The sequence below is a fragment of the Electrona antarctica genome, assembly GCF_951216825.1.
Source record: "Electrona antarctica genome assembly, chromosome: 10".
Taxonomy (NCBI): Eukaryota; Metazoa; Chordata; class Actinopteri; order Myctophiformes; family Myctophidae; genus Electrona; species Electrona antarctica.
The window spans coordinates 4,246,339-4,262,697 of NC_136791.1; the positions used below are offsets into that span (position 1 = coordinate 4,246,339).

The 16,359-nt window shown below is 42.3% G+C and overlaps 2 protein-coding genes across 2 annotated transcripts in view; one reads left to right on the forward strand and one right to left on the reverse strand.

Moving 5' to 3' along the window:
* Positions 1-3,770: 3,770 nt before the first annotated feature.
* On the reverse strand, positions 3,771-8,833 carry mkks (MKKS centrosomal shuttling protein). The gene is made up of 4 exons (XM_079512179.1): positions 7,540-8,833; positions 7,013-7,194; positions 5,231-5,341; positions 3,771-4,719 (listed from the first exon to the last, which is right to left on the reverse strand). The coding sequence occupies exons 1-4, from the start codon at positions 8,531-8,533 to the stop codon at positions 4,312-4,314; spliced, it is 1,695 nt and encodes a 564-aa protein (XP_079368305.1). The 5' UTR covers positions 8,534-8,833; the 3' UTR covers positions 3,771-4,311.
* A 75-nt stretch (positions 8,834-8,908) lies between these two features.
* slx4ip (SLX4 interacting protein) overlaps positions 8,909-16,359 on the forward strand; it is a gene marked incomplete at its 3' end in the record, with an annotated part of 48,468 nt that continues 41,017 nt past the window's right edge. The window contains exons 1-2 of the mRNA XM_079512905.1: positions 8,909-9,249; positions 9,593-9,656. Coding sequence (XP_079369031.1) covers positions 9,630-9,656 — 27 coding nt within the window. The 5' untranslated portion in view covers positions 8,909-9,249; positions 9,593-9,629. The remainder of the gene's footprint in view (positions 9,250-9,592; positions 9,657-16,359) is intronic.

Here is a 16,359-nt window from a genome sequence, read left to right on the forward strand (position 1 = left end):
CAATTATCTAATGTGATCCTGGGCTCTACACACCCTCCGCCAACCTAATCCCCATATATGTGGGACATGGGGAGAGCAACGGACTTCCTTCATGCTTCCTTCATGCCTGAGTGTCCAAGTTGCTCCTTTACACCTGACAGGGGGGAGTTTCCCTGGTTGGACGTAGCGCGTGGAAGGAACACGTTATTCCAACCAGTGATTGGTCTACTTTTGAGGGGACAGTCATACTGACATACAGTACCTAGACTACATAGTGAACATACAGAACAGATAAACCATTGTGATGGCTCAGCGTACCGCCTCGCCTTAAAGACAGCTTCTTTATTACCATACATGGGAGGGGGGAGGAAATCATTTAGCCGAACACAAAGCTGTTTGCAAATTGTCAAATGGTTCAATATAACTACGTTCAACCATTTACCATATACCATATTACCAATATTATATTAATTTACTACGGTGAGATCCTGAGCGTTATTTTCACATTTTTAAAAAGTACCCATTAACTCTTACACTCTCAGAGGTCTGTTCATGACTATAGCAGTGACCATGGCCGCGGTTGTATCAAACGTACGTTCAGCATTTTCTTTGCCATCTCAATGCAACATGTTGTACCCATGGTATCAGCCTTGGCCTACTTTAATGCAACATGTTGTACCCATGGTATCATGTTGTACCCATGGTACTGCTGGTATCAGCCTTGGCCTACTTTAATGCAAGATCATAATGCTGCAAATCTGCAAAGCCTATTGATGTTCTTGGCAGTTTCTCAAACCAACATCTTGCTCGTGGACGGTGTTGATTTTGACAGCAAATTTTGATTTTAGTTTTAGTCATAGGCTCTTAAATAGTTTTAACTTAGTTTTAGTCGTAGTCTCTTGAATAGTTTTCATTTAGTTTTAGTCACATTTTAGTCACCCGGAATGTTTTGGTGTTAGTCTAGTTTTAGTCGACTAAATATCATAAGATTTTAAGTCGACTAAATATCCAGTTGATTTAGTCGACTAAAATGTATTTTGGCGGGCCTTGATGCCGTCGTAATGACTGTAATGATTCAGCAAGTGTAATGATTTTACACTTGCTGAAAATAGCCGATATACAAGCTCACTGAGCTTGTAGATCTGCTATTTTCAGCATGCCACCAAGTGTAAAATGACTTCTCTTGTCCTCTAGTCCCTTCCTAACATTTTAGTCTAGTTCTTATTTGAATTTGCCAATCTAGTCTTAGTTTTAGTCATCATAGCTTAGTTTTCTTTTTTTTTCATTTCAAAAGGTAGTCGACGAAAACATTGTCATAGTATTAGTCGACGAAATCAACCCTGCTTGTGGACCATTGTTTTCTACATTCATTCTGGGTCTGCATCATGGTTCCACTGAGAAACATTCATTCTGGGTCTGCATCATGGTTCCACTGAGAAACATTCATTCTGGGTCTGCATCATGGTTCCACTGAGAAACATTCATTCTGGGTCTGCATCATGGTTCCACTGAGAAACATTCATTCTGGGTCTGCATCATGGTTCCACTGAGAAACATTCATTCTGGGTCTGCATCATGGTTCCACTGAGAAACATTCATTCTGGGTCTGCATCATGGTTCCACTGAGAAACATTCATTCTGGGTCTGCATCATGGTTCCACTGAGAAACATTCATTCTGGGTCTGCATCATGGTTCCACTGAGAAACATTCATTCTGGGTCTGCATCATGGTTCCACTGAGAAACATTCATTCTGGGTCTGCATCATGGTTCCACTGAGAAACATTCATTCTGGGTCTGCATCATGGTTCCACTGAGAAACATTCATTCTGGGTCTGCATCATGGTTCCACTGAGAAACATTCATTCTGGGTCTGCATCATGGTTCCACTGAGAAACATTCATTCTGGGTCTGCATCATGGTTCCACTGAGAAACATTCATTCTGGGTCTGCATCATGGTTCCACTGAGAAACACATTCATTCTGGGTCTGCATCATGGTTCCACTGAGAAACACATTCATTCTGGGTCTGCATCATGGTTCCACTGAGAAACACATTCATTCTGGGTCTGCATCATGGTTGGTTCCACTGAGAAACACGTTTTCTACATTCATTCTGGGTCTGCATCATGGTTCCACTGAGAAACACGTTTTCTACATTCATTCTGGGTCTGCATCATGGTTCCACTGAGAAACACAGAGGGGATTGTGAGAATTCTACTGCCATCTAGAGCATGGATGTAGGCCCTACATCCATGCTCTAGATGGCAGTAGGGGATTCATAGACAGATAGCATAGTAGGATTTCATTGCATATCATGACTATGAACACAGGGTTTGATTTGTAAACAGTAACGGGAGGGAAGGAACATTGTTTTAACCATGTAAGCTGTATACAAATGTATCAAAGTATAAGTTCAAAACGTATCACAATGCGACAAAACCGAATGAAGAGGTTTATCAAAAGCTGGCATGCATTTAATGATTTATTCCAATAGCGTTTAAAGATACTGGATTTGCTTAAAATTGTACCATCTATTGACTCAACCTAGTCCACTCATTTACTGCACACTTGCTCACTCACAGTGCACGCACGCACGTACGCACGCACGCACACCCCATTTCCATCTCTTTTTAAACCTCTGATATATTCCTCACATGATTTTGTTCTCTGTTTCATTTTTGTATTTGATAATACTAAGCAGCACTATTTAATAAAGAATATAAAATAACCCTGCCTCCTCTTATCTTTGTTTAATTAAAAGACTTCATAGGACAAAGGGAGAGGTCGTTGCACTCTCCATCTTTCAAAGGAAATGGATTAGATGGTGACTAATGCCTTATGCTGACCTTTCTCCATCACTGCCATTGGCGAGGCTATGCAAAGTAATTGCTTCATTGTATTTATCTCCTCCCAAGCAGACCTTAGATTTGATCCTAATGGCCTTTTCATTAGCTTTTTAATTCAGCTATGAGAAGAGCTTTTAACCAATTTTGGACTGAGGCCGATTCTACAAATGTCTTCTAAATCATGACAGTTTTCTGAAAAACCTATGTTTCTATATAACGGTGGTTCTCAACCTTTTTCATGTCAAGAACCCCTAGAATTATCTGCATTTGGCCGCCGACCCCTATCTGAAAATATGTAGTTCCAGGGACCCCCCCAGAAGCAAATATTTGAGTTAAAAACGTTCACTGAAAGAATATATATTCAAAGATTTGCTCAAATTTGAACAATTTTTCAAATAGCAAGCTTGTAGCGTGGCACTCGGTGGCGCGCTATGAGCTTGTAGATCTGCTATTTTTCAATAGCTAAAGCATAACATAATGCTTAAAACACCATAAGGGGTTCCCGTCCAGAATGGGTTAAAATGTCTCTCTGCATCTGTTAAAACATAGCCTCATGCCAAGTCTATCTCATACAGATTAATCTGCTGAAGTTCAATCCATGCTATGCTGGCACTACGCTCATCAATCACACTGTCTTTTAATGGGCATTATGTGAATGTCTGATACACCATATAGCCTGCCTCGTTGGTTAAAAATCTGCTCTTTTTGTCAAGCAACGTGTGATGTGTGTGCGATGATGTATACGTTAGGCTTGCCTTTCAGTTTTCAGTCATTTTAAATTCCTTAAATCTGTTTTTTCTGAAAACTGAGGTTTTTCCCAAAAACTGTAAGCATTTAGAACTATGAGAGATTCTAAGGGAGCAGCCTTACTGTAGTAACAACCCTGCTCAATATCAATGAAAACAGTTGAGGCTCATCAAATGAAGAATGAGGTTGATGTGTCTTCAAGTGAAGGAATTTAATATGGGATCAGAATATCAAGCTTTGATATAGTCTTTAATTAAATCTGAACAAACCATTTCCCTGGCTGTTTCCTTTTGTGCCAACGGATGGACCGCATGAAGGGCACAGCCCTGGGTAGGCAACCAGGCCTGGTGGAGATCTGCACACACTTTTATAGTTGTGTGGCCTGGTGTTAATCCATCCTTTACCAGCTATGAGACCAACTCTGTGTTTTCCTCATAATGCCTCCTTAATCAGTTCATGGGCAAATAAATCCCAGCAAATATTGTAAGACAAAGTAATAAACGTAATGTCCAATATTGGTCAATGAATGAGCTAACAAAATGGTTATTGATACAATACCAAAAGATAACTAAACTATTGACTGACATCATTGGTTCTATTGTCATGTATAAAACCTTTACAGAAGAATTGTTACATTGAATGTTGAAAACTGATGAATAATAAAAAGAATGGCAGAGCATTCACTTTTCACCATTTCCAATCTACAAAGTACTCAGGATTCAATTGCATAGAATAGGCTAGTTCACATCTTGAATAATATACCCAATATCTAGCACGAGATTGGCAGTTTCTACAGCAACCTGTAATGCATTGATTTTGGCTGTGAAAGAGTCCAGCACATTTGGCTGGGCGGCGTCATCTGTAGACACAGCTTCAGGGGAAAATGCTGTGTGTTTAGTGTTCAGGTAGGTCCACCTCTCACCGAGTTTCTCCACTAGTCCACAGCCACAGCGGCCCGATTGGACAACGTCTGCAGCGACAGTCCAGCGGTGGCCATAGGTCAGATCAATAACAGGATCTCCACCGTTGTGCTCCAGTGCCCGGGCAACCGACTCCAGAGAGCTGCAGAATGCCTCCAGCCCGAGCAGGTAATCGACCTGTGAGCACCCTACCAATGCCGCTGCCTGCGTCACTTCCGTCAGGCCCTGGGAGGTGACATAGAAAGTGAATGTGTAAACATCTGGATCTATAGCAACTCTTCTAAACTACCTAAAGACAAGCTGAAATTAACAATGAACATGTCACATTGCGACACGTTGTGAACTTGTAGATCGGCTATTTTCAACATTTTAAATTTAGTAATTCAATGAGCATTCAAGAAATCAATAAGCATAGTTTCTGGGCTACAACGTAGCCTGACAAGTGCATTGCAGGCTCGATTGTGGGCGGACTTCGCGGCCAAAATTGCTACGCCCAACCAGATTTGTCTGGAACCAGGCTACAGTATATCCAACTAGGGCCCAGTATGCAAATATGGGTTGAGACATTGTGGAAAGAAATCTAATGCTGAGGCTCGTGAGGCTAGTGTCACTCCCCATTTCCTGTCAGCCTACTGTCCTATCAATAAAAGGCACGAAAGCCCCAAAAGAAAAGAAAAAGCATAGTTTCTACTTTCTGCACAACTATTTGGTTTATAAGCTACAGAGAGAATCTGACCTTGTTTCTGATGTAAGCGGCTAGGTGGGTCTCAGTGCATCCTCCACCAAGGAGAGCAGATGGCTCCCTCAGACTGAGCCTCAACACATGTTCCGTTTTCTGGCATGCCACCTGAATCATCCAAACACGGAACAGGAATTTTGAAACATCAGGGCAGGGTATAGTCTGCTGGTTAACCACTTGAACCCTAGCTAGCGCCCCCCTATATTCTGGTGGAACTTTTGCCAGAAATAGCTGATCTACAAGGTGACAATGCATCGCAACGCAACATGTTGTGAGCTTGTAGATCTGCTATTTCTGGCAAATAGATTTGCTGTAGAAGGGAACAAGAGCAGGCCAGGTACAGAGCCTAGGTACAGAGCCTTTTTTTTCTCTTTTCTTTATTGCACAGCTGCTCCACTTTGCCAACTTGTAGACTTTTGTATTGTTCTTAATTGAACTTTTAATCTGTTTTAAATCAATGACCTCTTCCATACAGGAAAGGATTCCAAATAAGCCAGCTGGCTTCTTCCCTTCCTTGCATTGTATTTTTGTTCTTTGATATGTTAGTCTATTTTTGAGTGGTGTAAACCACTCCTACGACTGGCTTTGTTGAGTGGTGTAAACCACTCCTACGACTGGCTTTGTTAGTTTACGTGTCTGTCTGTCTGTCTGTCTGTCTGTGCTCAAAAAATGAGCATGGTTGCTACGGTCACCCAGTTCACATGGGTGTGATTTCATTACGTCAGATCAGAGCTGATCAGGCTATATAATACCTTACACCACTCAGTTCACACGGGTGTGATTTTTAGTTTACGTGTCTGTCTGTCTGTCCGTACCAAAAAAATTAGCATGGTTGCTATGGTCACCCAGTTCACACGGGTGTGAACTGGGTCTCGCACCTTCCTACCTACATGACTGCCTGCCGAAATATGTCCCAAACCGCCCCCTAAGGTCTTCCACTGCTGGCCTGCTCGCTTTGCCTAAAAAAATGGCAACTAAAAAATACGGGGAAGCAGCTTTTTGCTTCTACGGGCCGACGGCGTGGAACAAACTCCCACTGTACCTTCGACAGGCAGCCTCTGTAGACATTTTTAAAGCTCAGCTCAAGACCCACTTTTACACCCTTGCTTTTAATTGATTTATCTGTCTTTTAAAAAAAATGTTATTCATGTCCTCACTGTATTGTTTATGCCCTGCTTTTATTTTATTTTTTGTGTAAAGCACTTTGAGCTGCATTTCATGTCATGAAAGGTGCTATACAAATAAAGTTTTATTATTATTATTATTATTATTAAAGTATAGAGGGTTTAAAGGTTAAAGAGACCACCACCCGGGCCATCACCAACAAGTCACGGGTCCAATACCCACAGCAGGCTGTTCTATATATCATTTATTTAACCAGGTGAAGTTCAATTAAATCAAAGCAGGGATTAGAACACCACAATAAAGATCAGCTATATTTGAGAGATAATTATTATTATTTTTAATCTTTGAAGATTCATGCCCAAAATAGGGACGCCAGGTTGAAAGTGGTTAATTATGTAAATCTGTTAGACCCCCGAGTCCCCAGGGGTCTAACCCTCAGCCTCTTTCTCTATAGTCTCTACACCCAATCTCTTTGCCAAAAAACAAGCATTGTGAGCTAATCTGCTATTTCTGCCAAATATTCACCCACTGTAGCTCTGGTCCATAGTCCTTAACGCTATGGACCAGAGCTAGGTTTCACCTCAAATATAATGTTGTGTTGTGTTATGTGTCTCTTAGCCCGCTTGGCCACCGTGGCTGTTTCAGCTTACTTACCTTCAGCTCGCTCAACATCGTCTCATTCCTATGGCAGAGGATCAGAGTGCAGACCGCTGGCTCGTCCAGCGGATGCAGATGCAGCATTGTCTTCGATCCAAAGTGCCTAACACTGAGACCCTTCACTCGCCCATAGGCCTCCGGTGGAATTGCGCCATGTAAGGTGGCTACAGGTTGAGCACCTGGTACATGATGAAAATAAAACCATAAGACACATAGTTATGGGACAGTGCAATAATACATGTTAGGCACAAACATCTGTCTGTGTCATTCTAAACAGGGGAAATATTGGGCATATGAGCTTCAGGCTGGCTATTTGTCAACCAGTAGACCATGTCCTATCCTATCTGTTACCATGGGGTCTACATTTCTCATTGGAAGAGTAGGGAGACCAACTGTCTCCAACCACTGCAACTGTGCTAGTTATATTGTATTGGTTAAAACAAAATACTATTCATTAAAATAAGTTTGAGATTGCATCGTTAAAAACAGTACAGATGCCTAATCATCATATCAATATGGCCAACCTGTCATTTGGCAAAGTGGCTGTATGAGAGCAATTCCCAGTCTCTCCATCACCACAATGCCACGATGCCTCAGGTAATGCTGCAGGACTGGGTGGATGACCTTCTGGCACGCAAAGATCTTCACCTCGCTCTCTGACATCCGTTCGCCCAGCTCCAGCAGGTGATCCAGGATCTGGGACTCTGAGTCTGCCCCTTCATGCATCTCCAAGGTCCACCCACGGAAATCAGAAAGGTCCCCGGAGAGTGAGACAGTAAATAATACAATTCGCAGTGGACCGGAGTGCAGATTGTCCACATTGCTGTGGTGAAGAACATCAGGCATATCCACCACTAACCCTGGGAACACTGCAGAGTCCATCACAGCATGGCCCTCAATGGGCATGGTCACTATCTCACCAAGAATTACAGTGCCAGGACAGTCACAGGGTACAGTCAGTAAAAAAGCCTGAACTGCCAGTCTACTCATGTGTAGTGTCTCAGGCTCTGTCAGCACACAGGCTGGCTTGCTGGAGAGAACACTGCGAGCCAAAGTGATCAGTTGTCGACTACTGGAGAAGTCGAGCTCGACCTTACAACCACAATCACCCCGGCGGAGGTAAGAGGTGCACGCGTCCAACAGGTGCCTGTTCACGTCGATGGCGACGTTTCGTCGGAGCCCGGAGGAGGACTGTTTGGTCCGGTCGACGAGAGCCAAGCAAAGCACGGCCGTAAACAAACCGCAGTCACTGAAACGGGAGATGTGGTTGAGGACCGAGGCTGCCACGAGCTTCACCAGGGGCTGCGAGGACGAAACGGCTCGGAGGAGGACCGAGGAGGTCGAGGTGGTCGTGACGTGCCCCCCTATGTTGTTGTGCAGCTGCTTCAGCCTGCCCGTGGGGCCGTAGCAGGACGTCAGGAGCCGCCTCAGCACGCTGAGCTTCTGGCAGACGGCGGGGTCGTCGGTGGGCAGATCCGTGCACAGCGGCGGCGTTTTCTTGGCGAGTCGAGTCGTCATCGCTCAATTATTACTACTACTAGAGTTTAAAAACATTCAACTGATTTATGCTCGGTTACAATGCGTGCTGTTGTTGGCATATTAAAGCGTTTTAAACTTAACGACAGTTAGTTCTCCAAGTTATACTGACTGTCCGTCCACAGTTTCGGAGGACCGATGGGAGCAGAAATGCATCTTCTGTGATTAAACCTGGATAGAGACAACTGAAATTGCCTGATCTTCAGAATCAAATGTAATCGTTACAGATGACCTTTCTACTGCTGGAAAACGTCCGTGTAAAGTTAAATCGTTGACAACATATACATTTTTACGGTAAGGTAAATATATTCGAATCGAAACGAAGTAACATTTCAAGATTTACTACAGGCTTCGTCAGGGTTGCCCTGCGTTTCTATGGTAACGCACATAGCGTCGGTAGGGGTCCTTAGGTGCCTGGGGTCCTACGACCATTCTCGCGAGATTTCTCTTCAGGAACAGGAAATCGCTGCTGGAAATAAACAAAAACTAAAAACAATCGACATAACGTATACTAAAGCCTAAAGGGACATACATAAGATATACATTATACAACGCTCTTACTGCACTGAATGATAAGGTTATTGTCAATGATTGTACTTGCTCTATTTATGGTTAAAGTGTACACACGTTAGACTGGAAGAAGAAGTAAGGAGAGTATGACGTAGTTTCCATCCATCCAGATTCAAAAGTGCTGGCGGGTATGTGTCATTGAGCTTTATATCGATTTATGATCTATCATAGACATAGATGACCTTTGGTCTCCATTTCATCCTTAGTGTATTTTGACAATAGTAATTACAATATTGTGTTGCTGCTTATTGCTTAATTGTAACCGTGACAAGAGTGAAGTAACATTTGGTTTACTTTTTACAAACTCACCCGAATCATATGCTTTTGTTTGACAAGTTGTACATTGGATTCACGACGTGATACGTAAATGTTTCCCAGTGTTGTCGTCAATCGTCGCATATTTTACCACAAATAGTCTACAAATGTTGCAGTACAAATACTGTGTGACTCAGTGGTATCTCTGTGTTGCAGATCATCCTCTGTGTTTTGACTTGCTGTATCCACCAGAATGCTTCCTCTTAAATTTACCATTAAGGTGAGTACTTGTTTTCTTAACACACACACACACACACTTTTGATTGATTGATTGAAATATTTATTAACAGTTTGCAGAATTACAGTACATTTCAAGCACAAACTCAATACAAAGACTGTTAACTGTGAGTGGACGACCCAATTAAGCATTACACTTGTTTACATTAGGGTCCACCTTGTTCAATTCATCAAAACATTTAGAGACGTACAAATAGACACTTCTATAGACACACACACACACACACAACACACACACATTTCCAATTCTTCCATACAAACCCATTATAACTTCAAACTCCATTTTAACCATCCATACATTCAAAACTACACTGGTTCTTTGATTGATTGAATAGTTTATTGAACATAAATGTAAAAACAGCAACAGAGTACAGTCAAACACAAAGGGATAGCACCAATGAAAAGTCCTTGCGGTCTTATTTCCATTTAGGCCCTATGTAATCAATTCATAGACATAAAATGAATTCAAACACAACAAAATTCAAAATCATCAATATAACAACAACAGGAAAAAAAATCAAAACTGTATGTACAGAGTGGGGGAAAATGAAGGGGGGGGGGGGGGGGGGGGCTGATCACCTGTTTAAGGGGGAGGGTCATTTCCTCTCCCTAGGTAGTGTGGTACGAGGTGTACTTCCGTAGGATTATTTTGCTATTTTTTTTTTGCTGTTTTGTAATTTGTATAATAGTAGTACGCCATTGATTGATTGATTGATTGATTGAAAAATTCACGTTCAGCTCCGTTAATTTGTTTGTTTTCCTGGGAGGAGCAACGTTGGGTCCCCAAGTCGGCTCCGTGGCCGTACCTTGAGTTGGCTGTGTGGCCGTGACCATCTCTTGTGTTGTCCTTGTGTTGGTCCCCAAGTCGGCTCAGTGGCCGTACCTTGAGTTGGCTGTGTGGCCGTGACCGTCTCTTGTGTTGTCCTTGCGTTGGGTCCCCAAGTCGGCTCAGTGGCCATACCTTGAGTTAGCTGTGTGGCCGCGACCATCTCTTGTGTTGTCCTTGCGTCCGTGTTTGAAGGATTCCGAATTTACAGGGGCCAGTTTCGAATTGCAGCCGTCCGTAGGTGCCCTTTGAGAGCGGTTTTGAAGGAGTCAAGGGATTTGCATGTCTTAATGACTGTTGGTAGGGCGTTCCACATTTTGGTGGCATAGGAGCGAAAAGAATTTAGTCCCTTGTTTGTGCCGAATCTGGGTTGAACATGGTTCGTTGCACTCCCTCTGGTGTTGTGGGTGTGGACTTCGTTAACATTAAGGAAGTATCTAGACAGGTACATGGGTATCTTGGTGGTGTATCGAATCTTGTGGACCAGACCCATTGCAAGATGCTGTACTCTGTCGTCGACCCTAAGCCATTCCAGCCTGTCGAAGTGGGCAGGGGTGAGGTGGGTTCGGGGGCCGAGGTCAAGTAGGAGCCTGACCAGTTTGTTTTGGGAAGTCTGGATTCTGGTTTTAAGGGCCTTTGAGGTGCTGTGGTACCAGGAGGTGCATGCATAGTCAAAGAAACCCTGTACAAGGGCTCCTGTTAAGGTCTTCAAGGTGTTTTTGTCGACCAGTGAGGAGATCCTGTAAAGGAATCTTGTTCTATGGTTGACCTTTTTGATTACGTTGGTGGCCATTTTATCACCGGAAAGATTAGCCTCCAGGATGGAACCTAGGTAGGTAATTTCATCTTTACGTGTGATAACATTGTCACCCACTCTAACCAAGAAGCCATTTGCCTTGCTGAGATTACTATTAGAGCCAAAGAGAATGGATTCAGTTTTTCCCAGGTGTAAAGATAGTTTGTTATCAGCGAGCCAGGTGCAGATTCTACCGAGTTCAGAGCTGAGGGCCTTTTCAACCTGCAGTTTGTTCCTGTCCGAGACTAGCAGTGCCGAGTCATCTGCGAACAGGAACAAGTTGCAGTCACAAGCTGAAGACATGTCGTTAACATATATTAGGAACAGTAAAGGCCCTAGTATGCTCCCTTGTGGAACGCCACAGCTCACTGGGAGGGGGGGGGACAGTGTTCCATTCACCTCCACCATCTGTTCTCTCCCCTCCAGGTAGGATTGCATCCAGCTCACTGATGTGCTATCGAAACCAATTGCTTTTAGCTTGTTAACCAGTATGGAGTGGTTCACGGTGTCAAAAGCCTTTTGGAGGTCCAGCATGACCATGCCGCAGTATTTGCCAGCATCCACCTCATGTTTGATGTGGTCGCTCAAATAGAGAAGGCATGTGTCAGTGTCATGTGCCAGACAATTAATGTCTGATTTTCATAATATTAGGGTTGTTTTGTAGGTTTTAAAATATTCTAAGTTGATTTCTTACACTTTTAAAGTATAGCCAGAATAATCTTTTCTGAATTTTGGCTGGGGTCTTTCTTCACCCGGGACCCCCGGACTCATCTCGGTACTCATTACATTCCTCGCTCTGCTCCTGTTAGTCTACTTGTCAGCCCATAGAACCCCATTGTGAACCCGGACATTTTGAGTACCCTAAAGTTTTATGTTGCTTTTAGTTCATGATTCTGAATCCATTGCAAGCATTAGTTTTGCACGAAAAACACGAATTCGGCTAAAAACGGCCATAGCCGCCATCACAAATATGATGAGGTCAGCACATTTGTGGCTATGGCCAGATTTAGCCCAAGGAGTGTTTTTTGTGCAAAACGAATGCTTGGAATGGATTCAGAATCATTGAAAACCCCTAGTCACATGCTACTTAAAGCATAATGAAAATTTGAAAATGTTGCCTTGGCCCAGGAAATGATTTTCCATTCATTTTCCTCATAGACATTTCAGAAAGTATTTATTTAAAGACGTTACGCCGCGGACAAAGCCAACTCGAGTCGTGACAAATCATGACAACAAACACAATTTTTTGGGCCGAACAAATAATTAGAAAGAAGAACAAATTATTTGTTTGGTCCAAAATATTGTTTGTGTTGTCATGAGTTGTCACGACTCGAGTTGGCTTTGTCCGTGGCGTAACCGTCTTTCACTAAATACTTTTTGAAATGTCTATGGGAAAATGCATTGGGATTAATTTCCTGGGCCATGGTAGGGGGCGGGACTGCGACGCTCTATTGGATGTTAATGGTACCCCAGCTTATTATGCTAATTATGGAAATTGCCCCAACATATGCAAGTTGGCATTCGGCAGTTTCTAAATGCTGGGGACCCATACTCAACATTTCTAACATAAAAACGTACTCAAAACGTCCGGGTTCACATTCTAGCAAGTAGACTATGTTGCAGAACAATGTCAAATTAGATCATAATTGAAGCCTAAAAGTTTTTTGTAGCTGAGCTCTGATAACAAAATTTAGTAGTAGCTAATAACAGGGGTCTTCCACAGGGGGTCCAGGACCAGTTTTGGCCCTACTCTTGCACCCATTTCTGTGATTTTCTAACTATTTTTTATTAATATTAGAAATATTGTGTATGTTTTATGTATCTTTGGTTTATGTATTGTACTTTGAAGGTTTATTAGTATTCTCAGTATTATTTATAACATTTTGTGTTACACAGTTATAGTGTTGTAGTCGAGTCCACCTAAAGCGAGTCCAAATAAAGACCAAGTCCGAGGGGGTGGGGGGGTGGGGCGAGACCGAGTGTACTCCAAAAATGTACTTAAGTACAGTACTTGTGTACTATGTCCACCACTGCAAGCTTGAATAATTTGACCAGTCTGATAATTATCATCGGTACCTATCACAGACAGTCTGTCACAGTCACAGTAAGGGTTCGGATAACTTGAGAATCTTATGAACACTCAGGTAGAACATAGGATCACACTTTTTGATTCCCTGCAAATGTAGTCTTTCTTCCTGCTCTGCAGATGAAACATGGAGTCTGCTCCACATCATCATATAGTGTGATGCCCAATTTACTTTCATAAGTCATCTCCTCAACCCTGCTAGTTCCCTCTGTCTTAGTGAAAGAATGAGACACCATGCTTTCTCAAGAAGTGTGATCTTCTGAGGTGGGAATGTTCACAGGTTTCTCAATTACTTTGAACAATGTATGTGACTTCATCTTGGACAGTCAGAGGTGAGTCACCACCATTTGATGAGATTTAGCCCCTCAGACCCAAAACTAAAGAATGGATAAGATAAGATTTTGTCCAAAATGCCATGCTGTATATCAGACGTTGGCAAACGTTGATCGAAATAACAATTCTTCTAATCTACATGCTCTAATTGTGTTCTTGTAAATTATGTAATGCAGATGTTTAACAATAATGTAACTCTTGAGAGCTTAACATTAAACCACATTTGGTTTAATTTTATTCAAATCAAAGATCTTGTGCAGTGCCCAGTGTTGAGTCAGTCGGACCCAGGGTTGTCCAAAACCGGTCTCCATATATGGAGATGGCCTGTTCAAACACTCCATATTTGGGCATGCCTGACACAGAACTCCATATATAGGAATAAAGGGACACAGAGGGACAGATACAGAAATCTCTATATATGGGCATAAAAGGGACACAGACAGATGGGTGGAGTGGGTCTGACGGCCAAGCTACCAGGCTTTTCTCGCGCGTTTACCCTAAACGTCCGCGCGTGCGTTTTTGAGTGGTGTAAACCACTCCTACAACTGGCTTTTGTGTGCAGAAAAAAATGAGCATGGTTGCTATGTTCAAAATAATTTCTGACGTAATTAAATCACACCCGGGTGAACTGGATGACCGTAGCAACCATGGTCATTTTCTCTGCACAAAAAAAGCCAGTTGTGAAATCACATCCAGGTGTGATTTCATTACGTCAGATCAGAGCTGATCAGGCTATATAATACCTTACCTTATATAATACCTCACATCGGACAAAAACTCCAGCTGAATCAACTTCATGGTCACAAATCATCACATCAGAAGACGAGTCTACCTAGCCAAAGATCTTTAACGTCAGACATTACGTCAAACCACAGCTGATCATGCTATATAAAACCTTACACCACTCAGTTCACACGGGTGTGATTTTTTAAAATAGGACTGGACCTAAATTCAACGCACGCGTTTAGGGTAAACGTGCGTGTTTTGTGTGCGAAAAGCCTGGTGTAGCTTGGCCGTGACACGGGTACAACGGGTATTGCATAGCCGGGTGGGGCATGGATCTCCAACTTCCATCATCAATCAACTTGGTTCTCTACAGCCGGGCATCGGCGAACTAATGGCACAAAATATTTTTCAGATGGGGGTCCACAGTTAAATACATATTAATTTATGGGTCCTTGAGTGAGTTGAGTTGAGCTATGCAAAACAGACATCATAATTTGGTCTGCCTTTCATTATTTTCGAGGAAAAAATTTAACTTTTGTCAACTCTCTGCCTTTCGATTGCCCTACTTCAGGGCAAAAACAAATACATCATGTCATTGATTAGTGAAGTGGTTAACACTAAACTCCAGTTTATTTATTTCGTTTTACTGTCCTTGATGGACATGTTGAGCTTCATCTCTGGATGGATTTCATATTATGCAGATCAGAGTACATTCTTAAGTGACATTGTGATGTTGGAGAACCAAGAGGTGGAAGCATAGTCAAAGGAGGACTGAATTAGTTCCCGCTAGAGTTTGAGAGAGCACCTTTGTTGACAAAAGGAAATTCTGCCCAGGAATCTTGTTCTTTGATTTACTTTTCTGGTGACTGATATTGTACTTCTAATGTGTGTGGGGGCCGTGGTTTTTCAATTGTTTTATTTTATTTGTTTATATATATTTTTTTTTAAATTTAAAATAAATGGATACCGTAATTACCCATAATAATATAGGCCTAAATGAAACAAGTTATTGAAAATTCACACCCCCCTCACATACTAGCAGTCACCACCAGAACCAACAATAGGTGTTTTCGATGAATTCAACATGGTTAAAATGGAGTTAGAATGGGGCATATCTAATAAAATATACAATTTAGGCATTTAGCAGACGTTCTTAATCCAGAGCGATTTACAGTAAGCAAGAACAACACATGGTAATATATCAATGCACAGCGCCAGCGGACCGACATGCTGAAACAACGGTCGGACATGCGGTCGAACATACGCTGCTCCCCTGCTTGAGGACGAGGTTAGGGCTAGGTTAGGTTTTGAGGTAGGTTGTCGGTCTAATGACAGTCGGACCAATAGTATGTTTAACCCATTTTGACCCGAGATCAGATTCTAAAAATGTCTGTTTGAAAATGACAGTTTTCTGAAAAAGCTATGTTTCTATGTCAGTTGATCTTCGATTTTTCAAAAATAGCAGATCTGCTATTTTTCAATAGCTAAAGCATAACATAATGCTAACACCCAAAGGGGTTCCCGCCCAAAATGGGCTAAAGCCTGTACCCGTCTGAAGAGGTGCTGGTGAATATCAAATATGATGAAATATCTAATACCAAATATCTAAATAGGAGTCAAGCAACTTAAAAACTGTCTGGGGTGTTTAACAAAAGCCTGAGTAGACGTTAAATTGACCATAAACATGTTTGAAAGTGAACTATCCCTTTAACTTGTGGCTGTTGTCATCATGTCCTTTTCTACCTGTAATCAAATGTTTCGCCACTAGAGGGGAGTACAGATACACATTTGAACCACTGACCTGGTTTGTCTTTGATAAATGGACATACAATACATAGCTGTCTTTATTTGGTGTTATTTTTGGTGTGTCTCAAGAAGACCAACTTGTCTCCCAGACAGGCTTTAGTTAATGAACACAG